This window comes from Pelophylax lessonae (assembly GCF_965119305.1).
Source record: "Pelophylax lessonae genome assembly, chromosome: 1".
NCBI lineage: Eukaryota > Metazoa > Chordata > Amphibia > Anura > Ranidae > Pelophylax > Pelophylax lessonae.
The window spans coordinates 225,600,844-225,623,041 of record NC_138768.1 but is presented as its reverse complement, the minus strand read 5'-3'; the positions used below and the strand labels follow the sequence as shown (position 1 = coordinate 225,623,041).

The 22,198-nt window shown below is 46.0% G+C and overlaps 1 protein-coding gene across 3 annotated transcripts in view; it reads left to right on the top strand.

The window, feature by feature from the left end:
• Window positions 1–22,198, top strand: part of ATXN2 (ataxin 2) — a gene marked incomplete at its 3' end in the record, with an annotated part of 179,710 nt that overhangs the window by 64,976 nt on the left and 92,536 nt on the right. For 2 of the 3 annotated variants that reach the window (XM_082265649.1, XM_082265648.1), the window contains exons 6-13: window positions 24–169; window positions 9,393–9,484; window positions 10,134–10,331; window positions 10,474–10,658; window positions 11,032–11,241; window positions 17,136–17,318; window positions 17,539–17,736; window positions 18,579–18,683. In XM_082265649.1, coding sequence (XP_082121775.1) covers window positions 24–169; window positions 9,393–9,484; window positions 10,134–10,331; window positions 10,474–10,658; window positions 11,032–11,241; window positions 17,136–17,318; window positions 17,539–17,736; window positions 18,579–18,683 — 1,317 coding nt within the window. The remainder of the gene's footprint in view (window positions 1–23; window positions 170–9,392; window positions 9,485–10,133; window positions 10,332–10,473; window positions 10,659–11,031; window positions 11,242–17,135; window positions 17,319–17,538; window positions 17,737–18,578; window positions 18,684–22,198) is intronic. The other variant, XM_082265650.1, reaches the window with a different exon arrangement.

The following is a 22,198-nucleotide window of genomic DNA, read 5'->3' as shown; positions in this document are numbered from 1 at the left end:
GTTTTTTTTTTTTTTCTACTCAGATGGCTTCACCGATTCTGGTATAGCTTCTAAAGTTAACGGTGAACATAAAGAGAAAGATCTGGAGCCATGGGATGGGGGTGATGGCCTCCCTAGTAGCAATGCATCTACTAATAATGATGAGCTGGAATCTTTAGATACAGATGTAGTAAGTACACATTTTTTTAGACGTTTGTTTTCACAATACCTGCAGGAAATGTCCCCCCCCCCCCCCCCTCATTGTAATAAACAGTCTTACTTGAGAGTAGCATGAACCTGCAAAAATAGTAAATTTGCTTAAATTATCAGGAGCTCACCTTTGTGTGCATTTTCTATAGCTAAGGTGGTATCAAAGCTTTGATCCCCCCCCCCCCCCTTTCTGCTGGGTTGAATGAAAAGAGACTTGCAGTGGTGTACCGGTCTGATTGGATATTCTTTTGATCTACTAAAGTTATGCAGTTGAAGGGCTTTCCTTATTTGGATACAAGCTAAATGCATGGTTTAGGTTGTCCCTCACATAATGGAATTTTAGGAATTAAGGGCAAAGTTTTTCTGCCACAACAGCGAGCGGCTTGCAGTTCTCTATGAACTGCATGGGCACTCTTGTAGTTTATTGACACTTCCTACAGCTTTTCAACAGCCCGTACAGAGGTATGGACAGAAAAAGGAAGCAAGTGTCCGCAGGACCATGACATTGCACCCACGATCAGCTTATAAGGGCCGGACTGGGAATAAGAACCAGCCCTGGAAATGGTTTCATACAAACCCCATAGCATTATTATACCAGCCCAACAGCATAACGTCATTATTATTTTTTTTGTTCATAAAAGGGAAAACCATGCATTTTTAAGCACATTTAAAGAGTGTAAATGAAAAAAAAAAAAAAGAAAAAATTATATATATATATATATATATATATATATATATATATATATATATATATATATATATATATATATATATATATATATATATCCCTCAAAAATTCCACTCGCCTACTAGCATTTTGCGAGTGGAATTTTGAGGATGGCGAGCTGTGCATGCCGCCGCCGCCATTAACAGCAGCCGGCGATTACTTTTACTTTTTACTTTCTTTTTTAGAAACGGATGGGCTCAGAGAGCAGAACACTGCGTCCTGAGCCCACCCATTGTGTGACAATAGCGAATGAGTATTCGCTATTGTCACAGGGATCCTCCTCCTGATCCTCCTACTGGCCAATCAGGAGGCAGGGGTTTCCTGATTGGCCAAAAGGCGAACGATTGGATTGTAACTGGCCGAGGAGGAGGAGAGACACGGAGGACGCACAGGTTTGATGAGAAGCCGCCTGCTGCAGGTAAGTGCACGCTGTGATCGCTCTGCAATTAAGGAGACATGCTGTGGGCACTGTACAATGAAAGGGGACACGCTGTGGGCACTGTACAATGAAAGGGGTCATGCTGTGGGCACTGTACAATGAAAGGGGACATGCTGTGGGCACTGTACAATGAAAGGGGACACGCTGTGGGCACAGTACAATGAAAGGGGTCATGCTGTGGGCACTGTACAATGAAAGGAGTCATGCTGTGGGCACTGTACAATGAAAGGGGTCATGCTGTGGGCACTGTACAATGAAAGGGGTCATGCTGTGGGCACTGTACAATGAAAGGGGTCATGCTGTGGGCACTGTACAATGAAAGGGGTCATGCTGTGGGCGCTCTGCAATGAAAGGGGACATGCTGTGGGCGCTCTGCAATGTAAGGGGACATGCTGTGGGCGCTCTGCAATGTAAGGGGACATGCTGTTGGCGCTCTGCAATGTAAGGGGACATGCTGTTGGCGCTCTGCAATGTAAGGGGACATGCTGTGAGTGCTCTGCAATGAAAGGGGACATGCTGTGGGCGCTCTGCAATGAAAGGGGACATGCTGTGATGATCGCTCTGCAATGAAAGGGGACATGCTGTGGGCGCTCTGCAATGTAAGGGGACATGCTGTGGGCGCTCTGCAATGTAAGGGGACATGCTGTGAGTGCTCTGCAATTTAGGGGACATGCTGCGAGCGCTCTGCAATTTAAGGGGACATGCTGTGGGCGCTCTGCAATTTAAGGGGACATGCTGTGGGCGCTCTGCAATGTAAGGGGACATGCTGTGGGCGCTCTGCAATGTAAGGGGACATGCTGTGGGCACTCTGCAATGTAAGGGGACATGCTGTGGGCGCTCTGCAATGTAAGGGGACATGCTGTGGGCGCTCTGCAATGTAGAGGGTGTGTTTAGGGGCGGAGCAGGGTGGGGTTTGGGTGGGGCAACAAGTGGTGAGTAACTCTTAAGGCCTGGCTAGTAGCTCATGGCTTGAAATTTTGAGCCCTGTGTATATATATATATATATCTATATCTATCAGACAGATATGAAAGCACATTGGGCTTTATTTTATTTATACATAAAAAGAGAAACTTCCAGTTGAAAGTGGAGCAGTCAACATGATGCAAGAGCTGGTCAGAGACTGCGGACCTAAATAAGAGATGGTCAGAGACCACAGAAATGATACAGGAGAATACAAGAGACCAATGCAGCCTAATCAGTGCCTGGATCACACACATCAGCAATCTCCTGCGGTGTCAGGGAGTTTGGATTTGAATTGCCCAGGTGGCCACAGTAACAAAGTAACTCCTAGACTGGCCCCTATGATACACATCACACTAATTAAATTTCACAGCATTGAATCAGTGTTCCGTTTATCACGGGACCTGGTCTAGGAGGCGGGACTTTCTTGTGGCTGCCGAACCTTTCAGACTCAAGCCTTGTGTATGCCGTACACAAGGAGAAGAGGAGGAGGGAGGAGAGGACTTTGACGCCTCTCCCCTCTGTCTCAGCTCGTGGCGCACCTGCTGTAAACCGCCCAGGTCCTGGTCACTGCTGCAGCCACAGCCCAAAGCGGCCCCAGGGCAGGCGGCCTACCTGGAAATTTCCCATGATCCCGGTAGGCCATTCTGACCCTGCTTATCATGGGTGCAATGCTCTACAGGCTCCTGAGGAAAAAAAGTTATAAATGTACTTTATTTTTATTTTTTTACCTGCACAAACGTGCATTTATTTTTAAAAAGGTGAGCCTATTGTTTAAAAAGTAGTTTCTCTTACGTCCTCCGACAGTCGCCGCCTCTTCATATTCGTCACATATGGGGTATTAGACTTTGCTCCGAAGGAGTAGCTAGGCAACAGAATATGTTAACAATAAAGCTTTAACATATCCCACCCTCAAGGGGTGGTCCCCTCAGTCAATACCCTCCTACTTCCTGCAACCATATCTCAGTTTTAATGTCTAGCTTGTCAGGAGTGGCTGGCTCTCTCTGTGCTGGGACTTTTTGTCCCAGACTCTTTCTTCTTTTTAATATTTTGTTTGAGTTTTCTCTCTACCTTTACTTAGCTGTTATTTTTGTCAGCATTAGTTAGTTCTTCGGACGAAGAGGATCATGCGGACTGGGTCTCGGGCTGATCCCCCTGATCGCAGGTCGTGGGTCAGTGGCTTCCCAGTCTGCCATCGAGCGTTCAGCCAGGTAACGCTCCTGGCACAGTGAACGACCCATCCCTGTTCGGTGCAGGGATGATTGGTGAGGTGGCTACCTCACCGGACGCTGTGCGGTTTCTTAACCGCCATTGTGTGCGTCTTGAATTGCGACTCTCCCTGCCTCATGTGCAGCGGCTTGTTCGCCTGTGCGGGTTCCCCACGCCATGTGAGGTAAGTGTATCTATGTGGGGACCTGTCTGTCTGGGGGGGGTCTCAGTCTGGGACTGTGTAACCTGCCTTTAATCACACTGCTTGTCTCCCTATCTCTCGGCTGCATGCTGTGGGCTGCAAGGGGGGGGGGGGAGCTGTATGACACTGAGTATGTCAGGCTGGGCAGTGTGAGGAGCTGTGTGCTGTGGGGCATGTTTTAATGGCATGTTGGGGCATATACAGCGATCGCTGAGGCGATCTAACATGTATCCATATAATGGGATAAAACTGTGTGTGTTTTTATGCACTGTGGAGCGGCGATTTCGGCGCCAAACGACGCCATTTTACCGGCGCCCGCTCCGGCCGCATGGTTTACATGCACGGCGGCCATTTTCTTGTAGCCTCCATAGGCTTACATAGAGCGCCCTGGCAGCATCACTTCCTCTCTCCTGGAAGCACCGATCGAGGCAGCAGCAGCAGCGGAGTCTCCTCAGGTTTTATCCTTCTATTCCTGTGTTCCATTGCCTGTATTCAGTCTGTATATTCCCTGTGGGGGTCTCATTGTGCCTGAGTGTGTTGCGGTGGGCTGCGCTTGCCGCGCTTGCTGAAAGGGGGCAGTTAACCCTTGGTTGTCTGGCATACAGGGGCAATGGATTCTCAGGAGGGCAAGTTTCCCACAGTATTGGTGGAAAGCCAGGGGACCGCTGTTTCCCCCCCAGGGGGGGATTTAGCCACTATTGTGGCTGGCCTTGCTGCACAGGTGCAAATGCTGGTGGCTGCTCAATCTACTAAGCGGCCCAGAGTTACTCTGTCCTCTGATTCTGAGGGTGAAGGTGATGGGGCTGTTCTGGCAGGGACCCCTCTATCGGGGTCCCGCTCCTCTCTTGATCTAGTGGGGTCTGAGGTAGAGGCTGAAGTTGAGGGGGTTGATAATTCTCCCCCTGGCTCGCCTGAAGAGCTTGCAATCATGGATGAGTTGATTGCTTCCATTAAGCAGACGCTACGTTTGCAGGACGAGGTGTGTCCCCCAGCTGCCTTGGCGGCTTATGGGACGCAGAGAAAACGCAGGACGCCGCAGGTTTTTCCCTGCAATGCTGATTTTCAGCGCGCTGTTAAGGACCAATGGCGCGATTTGCGCAAGCCTTTTGCGGTACCAAGTAAATTTAAGCTGCGTTATCCTTTCTCGCCTGCCACTGATGAACGGTGGTGTGTGCCTCCGCCAGTGGATCATGCTATTGCGGTTTTGAACAAAGCCACTGCGATCCCTGCAGAGGGATCCCCTGTTTTCCGTGATGCCACGGATAGGAGACTGGAGTCTCTTGCCCGTCATACTTATTCTGTTACGGGTTCTATGCTTAAGGCTCTGTTTGCTTCTCTCATGGCGGCCCAGGCGATCGCAAGTTGGACGCAGATGCTTAGGCGCGTCCTAGTGGCCGATTCGGCCTCGGCGGCGACCCTGGATATGGTGGATCAGATCCACCAGGGTGTCATGTATCTGTGTGATGCGGACCTGGACCTGATTCCGTTGGCTGCACGTGTGCACAGCGTGGCGGTGTTGTCTCGCCGCCTGGTTTGGTTGAAATGTTGGTCGGTGGACCAATCTTCACGTAAAACCTTAGCCAATCTGCCTTATGATGGGTCTCGCCTTTTTGGGGAGTCCCTGGATGTGTTGATTAAGGGGATTACCGGGGGTAAGAGCACTCTCTTGCCCCATTTCCCCAAGGCTAAGGGGGCTTCTGGGAAGAAGCATGCTAATTTTCGGCCCCCTCAGGGGTCCTTTCGTGCCTTTCGGCCGCACTACAAGGGCAAACCGTTCAAGGGCCAAGGCTCTCAGAAGAAGCCCTGGTCTGGGAAACAGAAGTCCGGCCAATCCGGACCTGCGGCCCATAACAGTTCGGCCTGAAGGGGCGCCCTCACCCAGTTTTGGGGTGGGGGGACGCTTGCTCGGTTTTCTTCAGCCCTGGTTGGCCCGTGTGCGGGACAGATGGGTTCTGGAAATCGTTCGATCTGGTTACAAGATCGAGTTTCTCTCTCGGCCGGAGAGCAGATTTTTTCCCTCGAATCTACAACTGTCTCCAGAGCGCCTGCGGGATCTGCACCTGGCGGTGCGGGACCTGGGGGCTCAGGGAGTGGTGGTTCCGGTGCCTCATCGGGACAGATTTCGGGGGTTTTATTCCAATCTGTTCACCGTACCCAGGAAGGAGGGCAAGGTTCGTCCGATTCTGGACTTGAAAGCTCTGAACCGCTCTGTGCGGGTTCGCAAGTTCCGCATGGAATCCCTGCGCTCGGTGGTGGCTGCCCTGGTTCCGGGGGAATTCATGGCCTCCATCGATTTGAAGGATGCGTACCTTCACATCCCCATATTCGAGGGTCATCAGAGATACCTTCGATTTGCCATTGCGGAGGATCACTACCAGTTCGTGGCGTTGCCCTTTGGGCTCGCCTCGGCTCCGCGGGTCTTCACCAAGGTGCTTGCACCGGTTCTGGCATTATTGAGGGCCCAGGGCATTTCTGTCCTGGGGTATCTGGACGACATTCTGATTCGGTCTGCGACCAGTCAGGGTCTGGAGAAGGACCTGTCTGTCACAATGCAAACTCTGCAGGAGTTCGGTTGGACGATAAATGTTCCAAAGTCGACACTGAGTCCGTCGGTTCGTCTTCTCTATCTGGGAATGATACTGGACTCGGTGCAGGCGAAGGTCTTCCTGCCGGAAGACAAACTCAGGACTCTTCAGGAGGAAGTCGGGTCCCTCAGGGACGTTCCACACTCGTCTCTGCGGACGTGTATGAGGTGTCTGGGGTTGATGGTCTCGGCCTTCGAGGCGATTCCTTTCGCGCAGTTTCACACGCGGGGTCTCCAGGCGGAGATCCTGTCCAAGTGGGACGGGCGACCTCAATCTCTGGATCTTCTGATCTCGTTGAGTCATCGCACCAGGGAAAACCTTCTGTGGTGGCTCCAGTCCCCGTTGGTGTCCGGGGGCAAGTCGTTTCGTCCGATCTCGTGGACGATAATCACCACGGATGCCAGCCTGTCGGGCTGGGGTGGTGTTCTGGGCGTTCTGTCCGCCCAGGGGACCTGGTCGGAGGGGGAGTCTTCCCTCCCGATCAACATTCTGGAATTGCGTGCGATAAGGCTCTGTCTTCATCGCTGGACGGACCGGCTGCAGGGCTGCCCGGTTCGGGTGCAGACGGACAATGCCACGGCGGTGGCCTACATCAACCACCAAGGGGGCACCAGGAGTGCCCGAGCGGCTCGAGAAGTAGCCGACATTCTGTCTTGGGCCGAGACTCATGTCCCGGCGATAACGGCGGTTCACATTCCGGGGGTGGAGAACTGGCAGGCGGACTATCTGAGTCGCCAGACCCTGGATCAGGGGGAATGGTCTCTCCATCCGGCTGTCTTCCAGATGTTGTGCGCGAAGTGGGGTCTTCCAGATGTGGACCTGTTCGCGTCTCGCCTCAACTACAAGGTGAAGAGGTTCGTGGCAAGGTCGCGCGACCCTCGGGCAGACGCGTCGGACGCGTTAGTGGCCCCGTGGCATCAGTACAGGCTGATGTACGCGTTTCCACCGATTCAGTTGCTGTCCAGGTTCCTTCGCAGGTTACACTCGGAACGCAGCACGGTGATTCTTGTGGCACCGGACTGGCCTCGCCGGTCCTGGTACGCAGACCTCGTGAATCTGGCGGTCGACGCCCCTTGGCGTCTGCCTCTTCGAGACGATCTACTGTCTCAAGGACCGATTTACCATCCTGCTTTACAGTCGCTGGCTTTGACGGCCTGGCTGTTGAGACCGAGGTCCTGAAGGAGAAGGGTCTCTCTCCGGAGGTCGTTCATACCTTGATCAACGCGAGGAAGTCTTCCTCGGGTAAGGTTTATTACCGTACTTGGAAGGCCTATTTTGCCTGGTGTGAGTCCAGGGGGTTTTCACCCCGCATGTACTCGGTTTCCCGTGTGCTGTCTTTCCTTCAGACGGGTGTCGATCAGCGTTTGGCGCTGGCTACGATAAAGGGTCAGGTGTCTGCGCTGGCCGTTCTGTTTCAACGTCCCGTGGCTTCCAACTCCTTGGTTGGCACTTTTATTCAGGGTGTGCGGCATCTGGTTCCTCCTAGGAGGGATCCTTTGCCCCCTTGGGACTTGAATCTAGTCCTATCTGTGTTACAACGTGCTCCTTTTGAACAAATCAGGGAGATCTCGTTGTCTATGTTGTCCAAAAAGGTCGCCTTTTTGGTGGCGATCACTTCGGCTCGCAGAGTGTCGGAACTGGCGGCTTTGTCCTGCAAGTCTCCGTACCTGGTTGTTCATTTGGATAAGGTGGTCTTGCGACCTAATCCTTCCTTTCTGCCGAAACGAGTTTCGGAATTCCATCTTAACGAGGATATTGTTTTGCCTTCGTTGTGCACGAAGCCTAAACATCCAAAGGAGGTGAGATTGCACTCTCTGGATGTTGTTCGGGCGATAAGGGTTTACCTTAAATCGACTGAGTCTTTTCGTAAGACGGACTCCTTGTTTGTTCTTCCAGAGGGTCCTCGGAAGGGCATGGCGGCTTCGGCCTCTACCATCGCCAAATGGATCAGGCAGACCATTGAACAGGCCTATGCCTTGCAGGGGAAGGTTCCCCCTATGCCTGTGAAGGCGCACTCTACTAGATCTCTGAGTACGTCTTGGGCCTGCCGTCATGGGGCTTCTGTAGCCCAGGTGTGTAAGGCGGCGACCTGGTCGACCGTGCACACTTTCACAAAATTCTACAAAGTAGATGTTCAGGCATCGGCGGATGCTTCCTTTGGCCGCAAGGTTCTTAGTGCGGCTGTTCCATAGGGTCCCTTGTTGGGGACTCCTGGCTGTTGGGATAGTTTTTTGTATCCCCTGGTTTTTTGTCTTTTCCTGGGTTGTTGCTCCTGTTGAGCACTTATTTTTGCTGTGCCCAGCTGGTTTCCTTCCTTTGGTAAGGTTCCTTTCTTTGATGTGGAGACTGCGTTGCCTTTCGGCGCGGATGCGTTTCCCACCCCTCATGTTTGCACTGCTTTGGGACGTCCCCATATGTGACGAATATGAAGAGGCGGCGACTGTCGGAGGACGTAAGAGAAAACGGAATTTTTGTAAAATCTTACCTGTAAAATTCCTTTCTCTGAGTCCTCCGACAGTCGCCGCCCCCGCCCCTCTTTTGGGGTTTGAATGTATACTCTACTGCTATTCCACTAAAACTGAGATATGGTTGCAGGAAGTAGGAGGGTATTGACTGAGGGGACCACCCCTTGAGGGTGGGATATGTTAAAGCTTTATTGTTAACATATTCTGTTGCCTAGCTACTCCTTCGGAGCAAAGTCTAATACCCCATATGTGACGAATATGAAGAGGCGGCGACTGTCGGAGGACTCAGAGAAAGGAATTTTACAGGTAAGATTTTACAAAAATTCCGTTTTGTTCAGTCCTGTTATGTTTTATGACTATCTCTAGTGTAAGCAGTTCTACTTTCCATCCTCTACTAGGTGCTCTATCTTTATCCTTGCGTCCTTATTCTATTTTTATTAAGGAGTGGCATTTCACAGAAAATTAAGCCGGTTCTAAATTTTATACATTTTTTTTTTTTTTTTTTGTTAGGACAGGTGGTTTTGTACAAAAAAAATGCGTTTGACTGCAGTGCGATTAGTGATTAAAGTATGGTGCTTGGCTGTGTGTTTATAATAACCATGTTTTTGGTTTCAGTCTAATGGTTGGGATCCCAATGAAATGTTTCGCTATAATGAAGAAAATTATGGTGTAGTATCCACCTATGACAGCAGTCTTTCCTCATATACGTAAGTAGAGTTTTTTTTTTTTTTTTTTAAGGTCTAGTAATATTTTTCCGAGGAGCAGTCCTGACAGCAGAACTCCACCCAAAAGGGGAAGTTCCGCTTTAAGGACTCGTCCCCCGCATCTCTTGCACAATTGGCACTTTTGAGGAGAGGGGGAGCAGGTACTCGATTTTTACAGGTACCTGCTCCCACTTCTATTCGGGCAACAGAAGTTCTAGCTCCCCCCCTCTTCCCTCCCCCTGTGGTCTTCTGGGACACTGACAGGTCCCAGAAGAAGCCGCAAGCTCTCACAGCCGAGTGCCCATAGTGAAGATGCCGGTGTCACCGAGGGAGGACTGAGGATAAAGTTGGCTGGGGTGAGCTCACTGCTGGACTGTGGGACAGGTGAGTGGCTGTTTTTTAAAGTCAGCAGCTACTTTTTTTTTTTTTATAGGTAGCCAAATGGAGCTCCTCTTGAAAGATTAGAGCTACAACCACAAAAGTCAAAAACGGATAAAATGTAGCTTTAACTCCAGTGTGCTATTCTGTACGTCATCTGCCATTCAAAAGCCTTGTTACTGGTTTTTCTTCCTACTAGAGTTCCTAAGTGATTACTAGTGTTTTATGTGATGCCTTCTTTACCGTCCAACATTCATTCTTCTCTTTTCCTCAGAGTTCCTTTAGAAAGGGACAATTCTGAAGAGTTTTTAAAGAGGGAAGCACGAGCAGCTCAGATAGCTGAAGAGATTGAGTCAAGCACTCAATATAAAGCCCGTGTTGCCTTGGAAAATGACGACAGATCTGAAGAGGAAAAATACACTGCTGTTCAACGCAACATGTGTGACCGAGATGGACATTCTGTGACTCCTAGGTATGGACCTTTTTTTTTGTATTTAGTAATGTTGGATGGGTTGTATGAAACTTCTTTCTTTCTCTTTATTTTTTTTTTTTTTTGTATTTGCTAAATGCGCCACTTTTTTTTTTTTTTTAATAATTATTTATTTATTTTTTAGGGAAAATAAATATGTACCTCCAGGGCAGAGAAGTAAAGATGGAATGTCATGGAGTGGCCATGGTGTGAGGCAAAATTCACCAAGGATGGGTCAATCTGGATCTGGACCCATACCATCAAGAACTGGATCACATTCTTCAGAGTACAGTCCCAGTTCTGGAACTGACCAAAGAGTTGTTAATGGAGGCAAGTTTATAAACTTTGCACCCCCGATATGTATGATTTTTATTTGCTTTTTGTTTGATAGAAGTGTTGCTAGCTAGGAGCTTCTTTTGATCATTGTATAATTTGTGTAAAATGTGTAATATAATGCACAAATGGGTGTGATACAATAGTGTATAAACTAGAGCTTTTGCACTGTATATGTTATGGACTTTAAAGTTCTTATTTGCAAGCTTTTTTTCTTATTAAATTGCAGATAGTGCCAAAAATCATTTCCCCTCTGTTATATTTTACTTTTTTCTGTTCACCTATGTTATTTTCTATTTTTCCCACTTTCCTTTTCATTTCCATATTTTTGGTTTTTTTATACTTTCCTTCATCTCATTTGTTCTGTCAGGTGTTCCCTGGCCATCGCCTTGTCCATCTCCTTCCTCCCGCCCACCTTCTCGCTACCAGTCAGGTCCCAACTCTCTTCCACCTCGGGCAGCCACCCCTACAAGGCCGCCCTCCAGGCCCCCTTCGCGGCCATCAAGGCCACCGTCTCACCCCTCTGCTCATGGTTCTCCAGCTCCTGTCTCTACTATGCCTAAACGCATGTCTTCAGAAGGTACAACACCTCTGTTTTTTGTTTGTTTTGTAAAACCCCTTTACATCCTGCATCTACGCTTATGGCATTCTTAAGACCTAAATCACATCTACAGCTTCCTTGTTGCAGCTATGGTCCGGTTTATTAAATGTAATTTATATAATTTGATTAGGGCTGCTTAGCTGGACTGCAATAACAAATCTCCGCAAGCGCATAGTGTATCCTGGAATGCATGATGAGCTTGTGTTGCTTACTTTCGTTGCTTACATAATGTCCTCATGTATTTGAGATGGCTGCTTAGTTATTTCAGTAATTATTAGAATTCACTCGCTTTCAGTAACCATTCTAGTTTTACATGGCTTTTTTTTTTTTTTTTTCCCCCCAGGTAATTTTCAATTTTGTTTCTAGTTTTATGGCAACATTTTTCTCCCTGTGGCCATAATAAAATAAACACGTTTTTGCAAATACAAATTAATTTTTTTTATTTTCATATATGCATGTAATACTAATCGTGTACTGTACGGTACATATGCTTAAAAGAGGCAATTTTTCCTCTGCTGCTTGTTAAAGTTGAATTGCAAGTTTTTCTGGTTACCTTGCTTATTGCTGCTACTCATGCTTTACCCAACTGGTAATAATCTTATGAAGTTTGATTTTCAGACTATTTGAACAGTTTCACATGTTGCTTAGCTAAATAGCTTTTGGCATGAATCTTCATTTGTTGTGCTTTGTCGTAACTTTGTGCATATATAGCTGTTGTTTCCCCCCAAATTTGCTTTATTTGTTACATTTGCAGTTTTTTCCAGTTTCCCCCAAGTTTTGTTTGTTTGTGTTCAAAACTTGCTTACACACACTCCTGAGAAGTGAACAAAGTGCAGATTTGTTGGCGCAGGAGAGTGGGTTCAGATGAATGGAATGTTAAAAATCATCCTTGTGCTCTCAATTCTGATTGTGTCCTGTACCCACACGTCTGTCAGCGTATCACATCATCGCAAGTTGCCAGGTCTGTGGAAGATGGTGGGGAAGGCCCTGACACCCAAAAAGTTTGTGCAATGGATAACAGCCAGAAGTGTGTCAGGATGTAATGGGTTTTTTAAACTTTAAGTGCACATAGGCAACACACTGCGTATCACCTGCTCTTCGTCAGGTCTATACTACTTGGAATGATTTTAAATCCACATTTTATTCTAAGGCTGGTAACTGTGTTCCCAGTACCTCTTAGGCTTCATTTACACCTGTTTATGGAAGTTGGGGAGGGAATGGTGGCCATTAACCACTTCTAGACTGGAAGATTTTCCCCCTAATGACCAGGCCATTTTTAGCGATACCGCACTGCATTACTTTAACTGACAATTGCGCGGTCCCCAAATAAAATTGATGTTTTTTTCCACAAATAGAGCTTTTCTTTGTTGGTATTTAATCACCACCTGCAATTTTTATTTTTTGCGCTATAAACCTAAAAGAAAACTGCAACAATTCTGGAAAATATTAATTTTATATATTTTTTTAACTTTCTGCTATAAAACCTTACCAATAATAAAAAAAAAATAAATAAATAAAAATCTAATTTTTCATCGTTTTAGGCCAATCTGTATTGTGTTACATATTTTTGGTAGAAAAAAATCCAATGTGTTTATTGATTGATTTGCACAAAAGTTTGCACAAAAGTTATCACGTCTGCATACTAGGGGAAAGATTTATGTCTTTTTTTTTTATTTATTTTTTTACTAGTAATGGCGGCGATCAGTGATTTTTAACGAGAATGTGACATTTCAGCGGACAGATCGGACACCTATCTGATATTTTTGACACTTTTGGGGGTACCAGTGACATTACTACTGTAATTTAGTGCTTATAATATGCACTGGTACTGTGCTAATGACACTTGCAGGGAAGGGGTTAACACCAGGGGCAATCAAAGTAAATGTGTCCCTAGGGGGTGCTTTCTAACTGTGTGGGGGGATGGGCTTTCTGGATCAACATAGACCGGTGTTCCTAAATAGGAGAAACACAGGATCTGTGTTCAATATGGAAAGAAAAAACGAGGGCAAAGATTGGCCCAGATAATAGGTCAAGCCGTGTCCTCAAGGAGAGGGGGATTTAAATGTGCCTCTATATATCACTAAAATATGCATATATTTGTACAGGATAACAATAACACATATATATTTAAAAAAATTGGAAAATCTTTATTTATGCGAGCTCCAGCAATTCTTTCTGCACATGCTATAATGCTGTACAATATATTGTTACTTCCATCTCAATCATTGTAGATGAACTTACGTACTTATTGTTTTTATTCTATGTATAAATAAAGATTTTCCAATTTTTTTAAATATATATGTGTTATTTTGCCCTCGTTTTTTCTTTCCATATTGCACATATGGGGGAAGGTGCCATTATACCCTCTATCTAAACAGGCCCCTAGCTCTCCTTCTATATAAATCTCTGCTAGGATCTGTGTTCAATACTGACAGAACAGGGGTCTGCCGTGTTTGCATCGGCAGACCGCAGTTCCGTCTCCATGGGAAGCAATCGCAGGTGCCCATCGGACATCGTGGCCGCCGGTCCCGCTGATTGGCTCCTCTGTGGCCAGTCAGCGCGTGAGCGTGTCCGCTCCCCCACTAGCTGTCCTGCGAAACGACGTACATGTACAGAGCTGACCTTCCACTATGTAAGTACAGCGGCTGGTTGGCAAGTGGTTCAAATGCAAAGCCGAGCTGCTTTTTTTTTTTTTTTTTTCTGTGTCCAGCACCACCATATGCCACAGCAAAGCACATTGGGGCTCAACAAAAGTAATACGTATTCAGCTGAATGGCGCACTAGTGCAGGGTATGAGGGGGTTAAAGCAGAAGGTGAAGAGGCTTTAACACGACTCCTCACAGCCTATCAAATGCTGTTCTAAGGCCCCTTTCACACTAATGCAACGCAATTTTACCGCGATTTTGTGGCGCGACTTTGCCGCGATTTTGAAAGCAATGGCAAGGCTATATGCCTCAAAACGCATTAAAATCGTGGCAAAGTAGTGCAGGAACTACTTTGAAGTCGGTGCGACTTCAAAACGCACTGATATGAATGGGGCTCATTGAAAATAATGGAAAACGACTTGTCATGCGATTTTGCGGTCCAAAATAGCGGGACAAGTCGCACTAGTGTGAATGGAGCCTAAGAGCAATCCAAACCCGTGTAAGTATAAACAAGTCCTTACATTTTAAGATCAAATTTTGTTTTCCCTATCAACAAGCACCTATAATTTTGGAGAAAATTGCATGCTGAAAAAAATGGTAGGAAAGGATTGTAGACTTGCTCTTCTTCTTCTTCTTTTTTTTTTTTTTTTTTTTTTTTTGCAACCCACAAGGTAAAGCCACAGTGTGCTTGTGAGCATCGCATACTAGCACATTATATGAAACCTAACTTAAAACGCCTGAGTGGCCAGAGCTGTTACGGCACAGCACATGTGCTGGTGATGTCACCAACTACAGTAAATATCTCATAAACAATGCATGTTTAGGAGATATTTATAATACCTATAGGTAAGCCTTATTATAGGTTTGCCTATAGGTACAAATTATGCATGGGAGTTTACTTCCACTTTAAAGAGGAAGTAAACCCTCCCCTGACACTTTTACCTATAGGTAAGCCTATGATAAGGCTTACCTATAGGTACTGTAAATATCTCCTAAACATGCACCGTTTAGGAGATATTTACCTTACATGCAGCCAGTGACGTCACTGGCGCATGCGCTCTGAAGGAACGGCCGCTGGTGCCGTTTCTTCAGAGCCCCGTGCGGTGACTGTCGGCTCCCGCGCTCGTGCGCGGGAGTGACATCACCGCCGCTCCGGCCAATCGGATGGCCGGATGCCGCGATCCCGGAAGACTGGCGACTGGACATGTCATACAGGTGAGCGGGCGGCACGGTGGGGGCTCGTTCTAAGGTAAGTATTTCATAATGAGCTAGTATGCGATGCATACTAGCTCATTATGTGTTTCTCTTACAGGATTAAAAAAAAAAAAGTTGTATGAGTTTACAACCTCTTTAAGTTATTTTGGGCAAGATATTACATTTACAATCAATTTTTGTTTTGATGCTGGTATCTGGATGCCAACCGGTTGGGTTTTTTTAATTTTTATTTTTAATCCTGCATGGGTCATTCATTTTCAGTGCTGGTACTTGTGTACACTCAGGGTAAGTATAGATCTGAAGGAAATAAACCCATAATAGGGTCAAGGTTTAAATTGTAGGTTCTTATCTGCAGCTTAGTTTTGAGAGAGTGGGAAAGGGATAGATTCTGTCAGGGATTTACAGTGTATCTGTATACACTCCTTTTTAAGGTTTTGATAGTGGTGAGGAGTTAACCTCTGTTGGGTATTTATTGCTGGGGAGATTACATATGGTCTTGGAGACCACTGTCCTCTTCCGAAACTGAATTTTTTTTTTTTTCGTATGTAGTCTAGGTGTAGGGTAGACTCTTTTGATGGACCGTGTTGATCTAAAGTGTGCGTTAGAAACTGACCTCTACTTGTGTTTCCGGAGCTCATTTTCAGCTGCTTTAATTCTGCATGGTTGGCATGTGTGTGTGCAATTTGGGCTATCTATGTATTTTGTTCTACATTTTACCTTTAAATGTTTTTACTCAAAGTAAGAATTTAGGGAACATTCTAGATGTTTCTGGCCTTTTACTTTGCAGCCTAAAGTAAGGCAGGTCAAAGATGGTGCCATCTTCTTTCCTGCAACCATTGGTTGCAAGAAAGCGAAAATAATTTGGTTTGTGTGTGTGTGTGTTTTTTTTTTTTTTTTTTTTTTCTCCTCATCAAGAGTTAGTGTTGATGGGGGAGGGGGGAGAAGTCCTCCCTGCCAGGAGAACGCTATAGCCTCTTGTAGTAATCGCATGCTGAAAATCAGACTTGCTGGTTTTTCCCAAGTGACTCGATGGATTGATTTGGGTACAGTCCACCTGCCCATAGATGGTTTTAATCTCGGCTGGTTCCTGCTGGACAGAATTTACGGCTGGCTTTAGGCTTGTAAAGTTGACTTAATGCAAAACAAATTGAATACTTTATTACTGCAAATGCGTTTGTCATCAAATGATCATTTATTTAATGTTCTAACTATGTAATATGTACACATGCATTTAGAAATTCATAGTGGAGGTACATTTAATGTTCTCTTCTCGCTGATGCGATACTTAAAGACTTAAATATATTTGTTTTGCCTGTATCCTTAATTTTAACAGTAGATTAAAGCCAGTTTTTCACATAGAATGTCATTAGTTTGTCAGTATTTCACTGCCATTGCTTTGGAACTACCACGTGTTTTTACTTTACTAATTTTATTCAATACAAAATTTTAAAATGTGCAGGAACTGTCAGTGTAGGGTCCCCCAGAAGTGACATTTCACTGTCCTTGTTGGTTCTGTATTTATCATCTGTGCTCTTCTGCTTCAGGACATTCCGAAGGCCTTAAAGTTGCATGCTTGCAAAATTGTTATCAGAACTGCATACAAGTAGGAATCAATACAATGTTACAAACCGATAGTGACTTTCTTTAAAAGAATACTTTTGTGAATCGTTCATAATCGGATGCATTATGACATTCTGTTCATTTTTTTACCATCTCTGAAGCTCTTCTCTGATGTATACACTCATGTATGTTCAGATCTGTGCACCCACAGTTAGTAGCTGGTGTGTTGTACTAATACAGCTTTTGGTGTGGCTTCAGCTGTGATATTTTAAACCAGTCTTAAGTGTCTTCCTCCGTCGTTTTGCTATGTCACGTACTATAATTTTTATTTTTGTTTTTTATGCATACATTTTCTCAGATACATATTCAGTTTACAAATGTCAGAATGTTAATGAAATACCTTCCTTTTTGGTTATGTTTGCTAAATATTACATTAAGTGTTTTTACTTCTAGGACCTCCAAGGATGTCACCCAAGGCACAGCGGCATCCTCGACCTCACAGAGTTTCTAATGGTAGGAGCACAATGTGTGGGGGCCTTGAGTTTGTTTCTCGTAATGAACCTGGAGAAGTGTCTGCTCCACCCGTAGCTCGAAACAACTCCTCGGGCAGCTCATGGTCATCTGTTGTGAGCGGAGGTAAGACTGAAATCTTGCTCCCTCAAGGATCCTACATATTACAATCACACACACGTGTTATTAATGTTAGCATAGTGTAGCTATGTCCAGGTTCTATTTTGCAGTGAGGGATTCTTTGAGCTTTTGATAACTGAGTGCAGAACAGAATAATCTTGTCTAATACGAATATTATTGTGCATCTTGAACCCTTTTTGGATTTTTTTATTTATTTTTTCTGCAGTGCAGAGACTGTCTCCAAAGACTCACCGCCCCCGATCTCCAAGACAAAGCGCCATTGGTAGTGGTTCTACAGCACCTCCTCTAAACTCTCCTCAGGCTGGTTCTATAGCACCTGAATCTGTAACAGTGCCTGTACCCACTGGATCGCCAACACCTGCAAGCCCAGCTTCAAATAGAGCAGTTACCCCATCTTGCGAAGGTACAATATTTTAGAATACATGATGGTAAAGAAAATGTGTACACACACTAGTGATAGGAAGCCTTTGCATCGGTATCTTAAATTACAATTTATTGACTCTACAACCTGGTAGAAAAGTGCATGGGAATCCTAACTCAAAAAATTGTGCAAATATTTATTTACCGAATCCTATGAAAAACATCTGCACATGGTAAGATATTCCCTGTGAGCAGGACTTTTAATTAAATATTAACTACTTTTTTTGTCAATTTAGCTTTGATACAGCATTTTTTTTTTTGTGTGAATGAAAAAATTAGTTTCTACGTGCAGGGTATAACAGCAGGCAATATGTGCCGGAGAGAAGAGCCAGAAGCTGACAGCTGGTAGTATGAACTGTGTAGGGAATGACAGTGTGCATGAGAGCAGTGCCCTATGACAGCAGGCAGTAAGTGCAAGAAGGAAATGTGGAGAGGCAAAGTGGTGGATATGACTTGGCGGGAACATGGGCACTGGTGATATATTGTCTCTACCAGAGTATGGTGAACAACTTGGTACCTGTCAGCACTGCAGGGCAAAACTGTGGAAGGGTTTATTTCTGAGAAGAGGAAGCACATGTGCTTTCCTACTACATTCATTCATGTCCTCTGAATCCTCAAGTGAAAATTACAATTTCTTTTTATAACACAGTTGAGGGGGGTGAAACTTGCCTATCTCATGAATCATGTGCTGTGATCAGCTGATATGGGCTCTGCACTGTTTACTGATGAATGCTGACAGAAAATCGGGTTCTCTACTGAACTTGCAGGAAACCCTGCTAAACCTCCTTTTTAAAGTAGAACTCTCCCTGGATTTTTTTTTTCCAGCTAAGGACTCAAGGTTACAAGACCAGAGGCAAAATTCACCAGCTGGAGGTAGAGAGACCATCAAGCAAAGTGACTCCTCTAGTTTTGGCAAACCCGAGAACAAAGGTATGCAAGCTTAAAAACGAACACCTTACATTAATTTCCTGCCATGCTGCATAGCCACACTGGTGACACCACCATTTTCTTTCAGCTTTGTAGATTTGTCTCCTCTTTTCCCAAATTACATAGTTCACACATATTTCAACTATGCATTTGGCTGTTTTGTCTAGGGTTCTGCCTTAAGTGTATGTTCACTTGAAATTAATTTAGCTTATATGGAAATGCTGGAGAGTTAAAATGTCTAACCTATTATAATTCCCCAGTTTCCGGGTCTGCTGCAGACATGCTGTAGACATAAGGGGTATTATTTTAAATTGTAAAGAACAGAAGAGTTGGGACCTCAAAATGGGTGGTAATGCCCAGCAACTCTAGTTGCGTGGGAGTAGAGCTGTTACCTGTGAGAGGGTCATCTGGTCACCGGAGTCTTCAAGAAATATAGTGATACTAAAGCTTTGTTTAAAAAAAAAAAAGTCACACTTGCCTGCTCTGTGCATTGGTTTTGCGCAGAGCAGTTCCGATCCTCTTCTTTTCGGGTCCCCCCTCCCTGCCGTCTCATCCAATGAGGAGGGAGAGTCCAGGGGTATCCGAGGCTATTATGAACATTGCTGGATCAGAGGTAACATAGGATTGGGGGGAGGGGGCGGCCATTTTACACAGGTTTTTTTTTTTACCTTTGTGCAGTTAGTCTACCTTTTTGGAGTTTACTGCTCCTGGACCCTGCAGTTCTGGACGTTTATGGGTTGAGTCTGGAGATTACTCAGGCTTTGGATTCCATTTGAGCGCCTTCCGGGTTGGTTGTGTTAGTTGCAGAGTGCTTTCCAGATCCATAGCTGATGGCATTGCTTTACAGTTACTCAGTCTCAAAAGGTTCACTAATGTGGGAGCTATTTGCGCAGGGAACTGGGGCTCCCTCATTGTAGTTGTTGGGCAGCAACAGTTTTTTTTTCCTTTTCCTGTCAGCTTGCCACAGAACAGTTAATGCTGTGCCACTGTGTGCTGGTGTCATTCTGGTGGGTTGAGTGCACTCTTCCCACCAAGTCAGCATTAAGGAACACACTCCTCTGCTGTTCTGCTGCAAGAGGAATGTAAGTCTTGGCTCTGAATTTTACTAGGGATGGGCTTCCTTTCTTTATAGCCTTAGCCCTATTGGCGTAAACTGCTGAACTATAAAACTGACCTGCCACGAGGGTTTGCTCCACATGGCCTTAGCTCCATCCTCAATCTGTTCCTCGTAAATGCTGACGGGGGGGGGGGGGGGCTTGGTGTTTCTCAAGTCATCCGCAAGACCTAGCACTTCAAAGGCCCGTACACACGATACGAAAATCGGAAGTAAAATTTCGTCCAACGAACGATCTGCCAATTTTCAGATTGTTAGTATGGTGCTTTCGACAGCCGGTTACGAATTTTTGGACAACAAAAACTGGATGTGCAGGCTATAAAACTTTTATCGTACGTCAACACAACGTCCGATTTATATATATATATATATATATATATATATATATATATATATATAATATATATATGGGGGAGGAAGGAATTAAGTCGGGGTTAATAAAGGATGAGGCAATGTGTGATGTCTAGGCCTGCAGCTTAATAAAGGGGGTATTCAATGCTCGGCCTATGATTCTAAAAGTTGGAAATGAAGCAATTCAGATCTATATCTAAGTTCAGACCACTAGACTGGAGGGATCCTAATTGGTAAATCCACTTTGTTTCATTCTGTGATATTTTCTTTATCGCCTCTCCAGCGTCCTTCCATCATATCTATGCCGTAGAAAACGATCCCACTTGGGTCCAGTGTTGCCAACCCCCCGGAGTAAAATTTACGGACGGCACCAATTTTTTACTGGCACTGCAAAAATGTACATAAAATAGCCGTTTTCAGTGCTAAACCGTGCAAATATGAATATGCTAAGGTAAGGGGGGTTACTGATATAAGGGGGAGCCATTATATCATTGCCCACTTATATTATAGTATTCACTCCCCCCTTACATCAGTTACCCCCCCCCCCCCCAGACTGGTCTGGCGGCGCTGTCACTGACCTCCTCTCAGTTGCACCATGCAGGGCTCAGTCAGACGGCTCCAGGATGGTGGCTCTGGTTTTATCCCATAGTTTCCTCTCCACAGTCCACACATGTCTGACTTCTCCCGAAATCTCCATCCCCGCTCTCACCCTTGATTCCTTTCCAGACTCCCCTCAGAAACTACAGACATGATAAAAGACAAGAGATGGTCAGAGATTGCAAATGTGATAGGAGGTGGTCAGAGGATGCGCACAGGATGCAGGAGGTGGTCAGAGGATGCGCACAGGATGCAGGAGGTGGTCAGAGGATGCGCACAGGATACAGGAGGTGGTCAGAGGATGCGCACAGGATACAGGAGGTGGTCAGAGGATACGGACAGGATACAGGTGGCCGTCAGAGGATACGGACATGATACAGGTGGTGAAAAGAGGGAATAATAGTTCCTAACATATCAAATGATAGATTTGACACATGGCATGCTGAGCTGGGAGCTTTCTCAGGCCAAAATAAAAAGACAGATAAGCAGTCTAATAGCCTCCAGATCATACAAGACCAGCACATGCAAGTTTTTTTTCACAGATAGTGGGTGCACAAATGAAAAGTGAGTGATTCAGTCTATATAACAGGCAAAACTGCAATCCTAAAGTATTATTTAGGTAATACTCCTAATAGCACTAGCAGAGCCAGAGTAGTAGTACTTAAATTTAATCTTAGTTTTGAAATTTTGCCTCCCTGTTATGAGTCACTCACTTTGCATTTGTCTGTGTGGATGCTTTGCACCATTAAAACAATGTGCTTTTGTTGGTCCTAAAAATGAAATTGTCTTGGTTTAGTCAGCAATAGAAGAGATAGGTGCCATGGCCTCCCGACATAAGTGGCGACTAATGTAATGGCATGGATGGAATTGGAATCATGGATGGATCCTTCAGCAGCCCTGGCTCAGGGGCCAGGGCTGAGGTCAGAGGTGGGGACTGAGAGCAGCATTAACCGCCCCCAGCATAAGTGGCGGGGGACTAATGGCATGGATGGAATCATGGATCCTTCAGCAGCCCTGGGCTCAGGGGCCAGGGCTGACTCAGGGCTGAGGGGGTCAGGGGAGAGGCCATGGATGGAATCCTGGATGGATGGATCCTTCAGCAGCCCTGCCCTGGGCTCAGGCCAGGGCTGAGGGGGTCAGAGGTGGCTGGGGGGGGACTGGGAGCGAGGAGAGGCCATGGATGGAATCCTGGTTCCTTCAGCACTCGGCGGCCCTGCCCTGGGCTCAGGGCTGAGGGGGTCAGAGGTGGCAGATGGGGCCTGGGGGGGACTAGGCGCCTAGGAGGAGTACTCACTGTCTGGAGGACTGGAGAAGATCATCAGATGGAGTCGACGAGACTTGAGAGACAGTGGATGGTGGTGGTGTGCCAGGCCAGCCCAGATGGATGGATCCTCGTCGTGGGGGGACGCCGGGGTGGGAGCTGGCTGGTGCTGCTGCAGACAGTCCTGGACTGGTC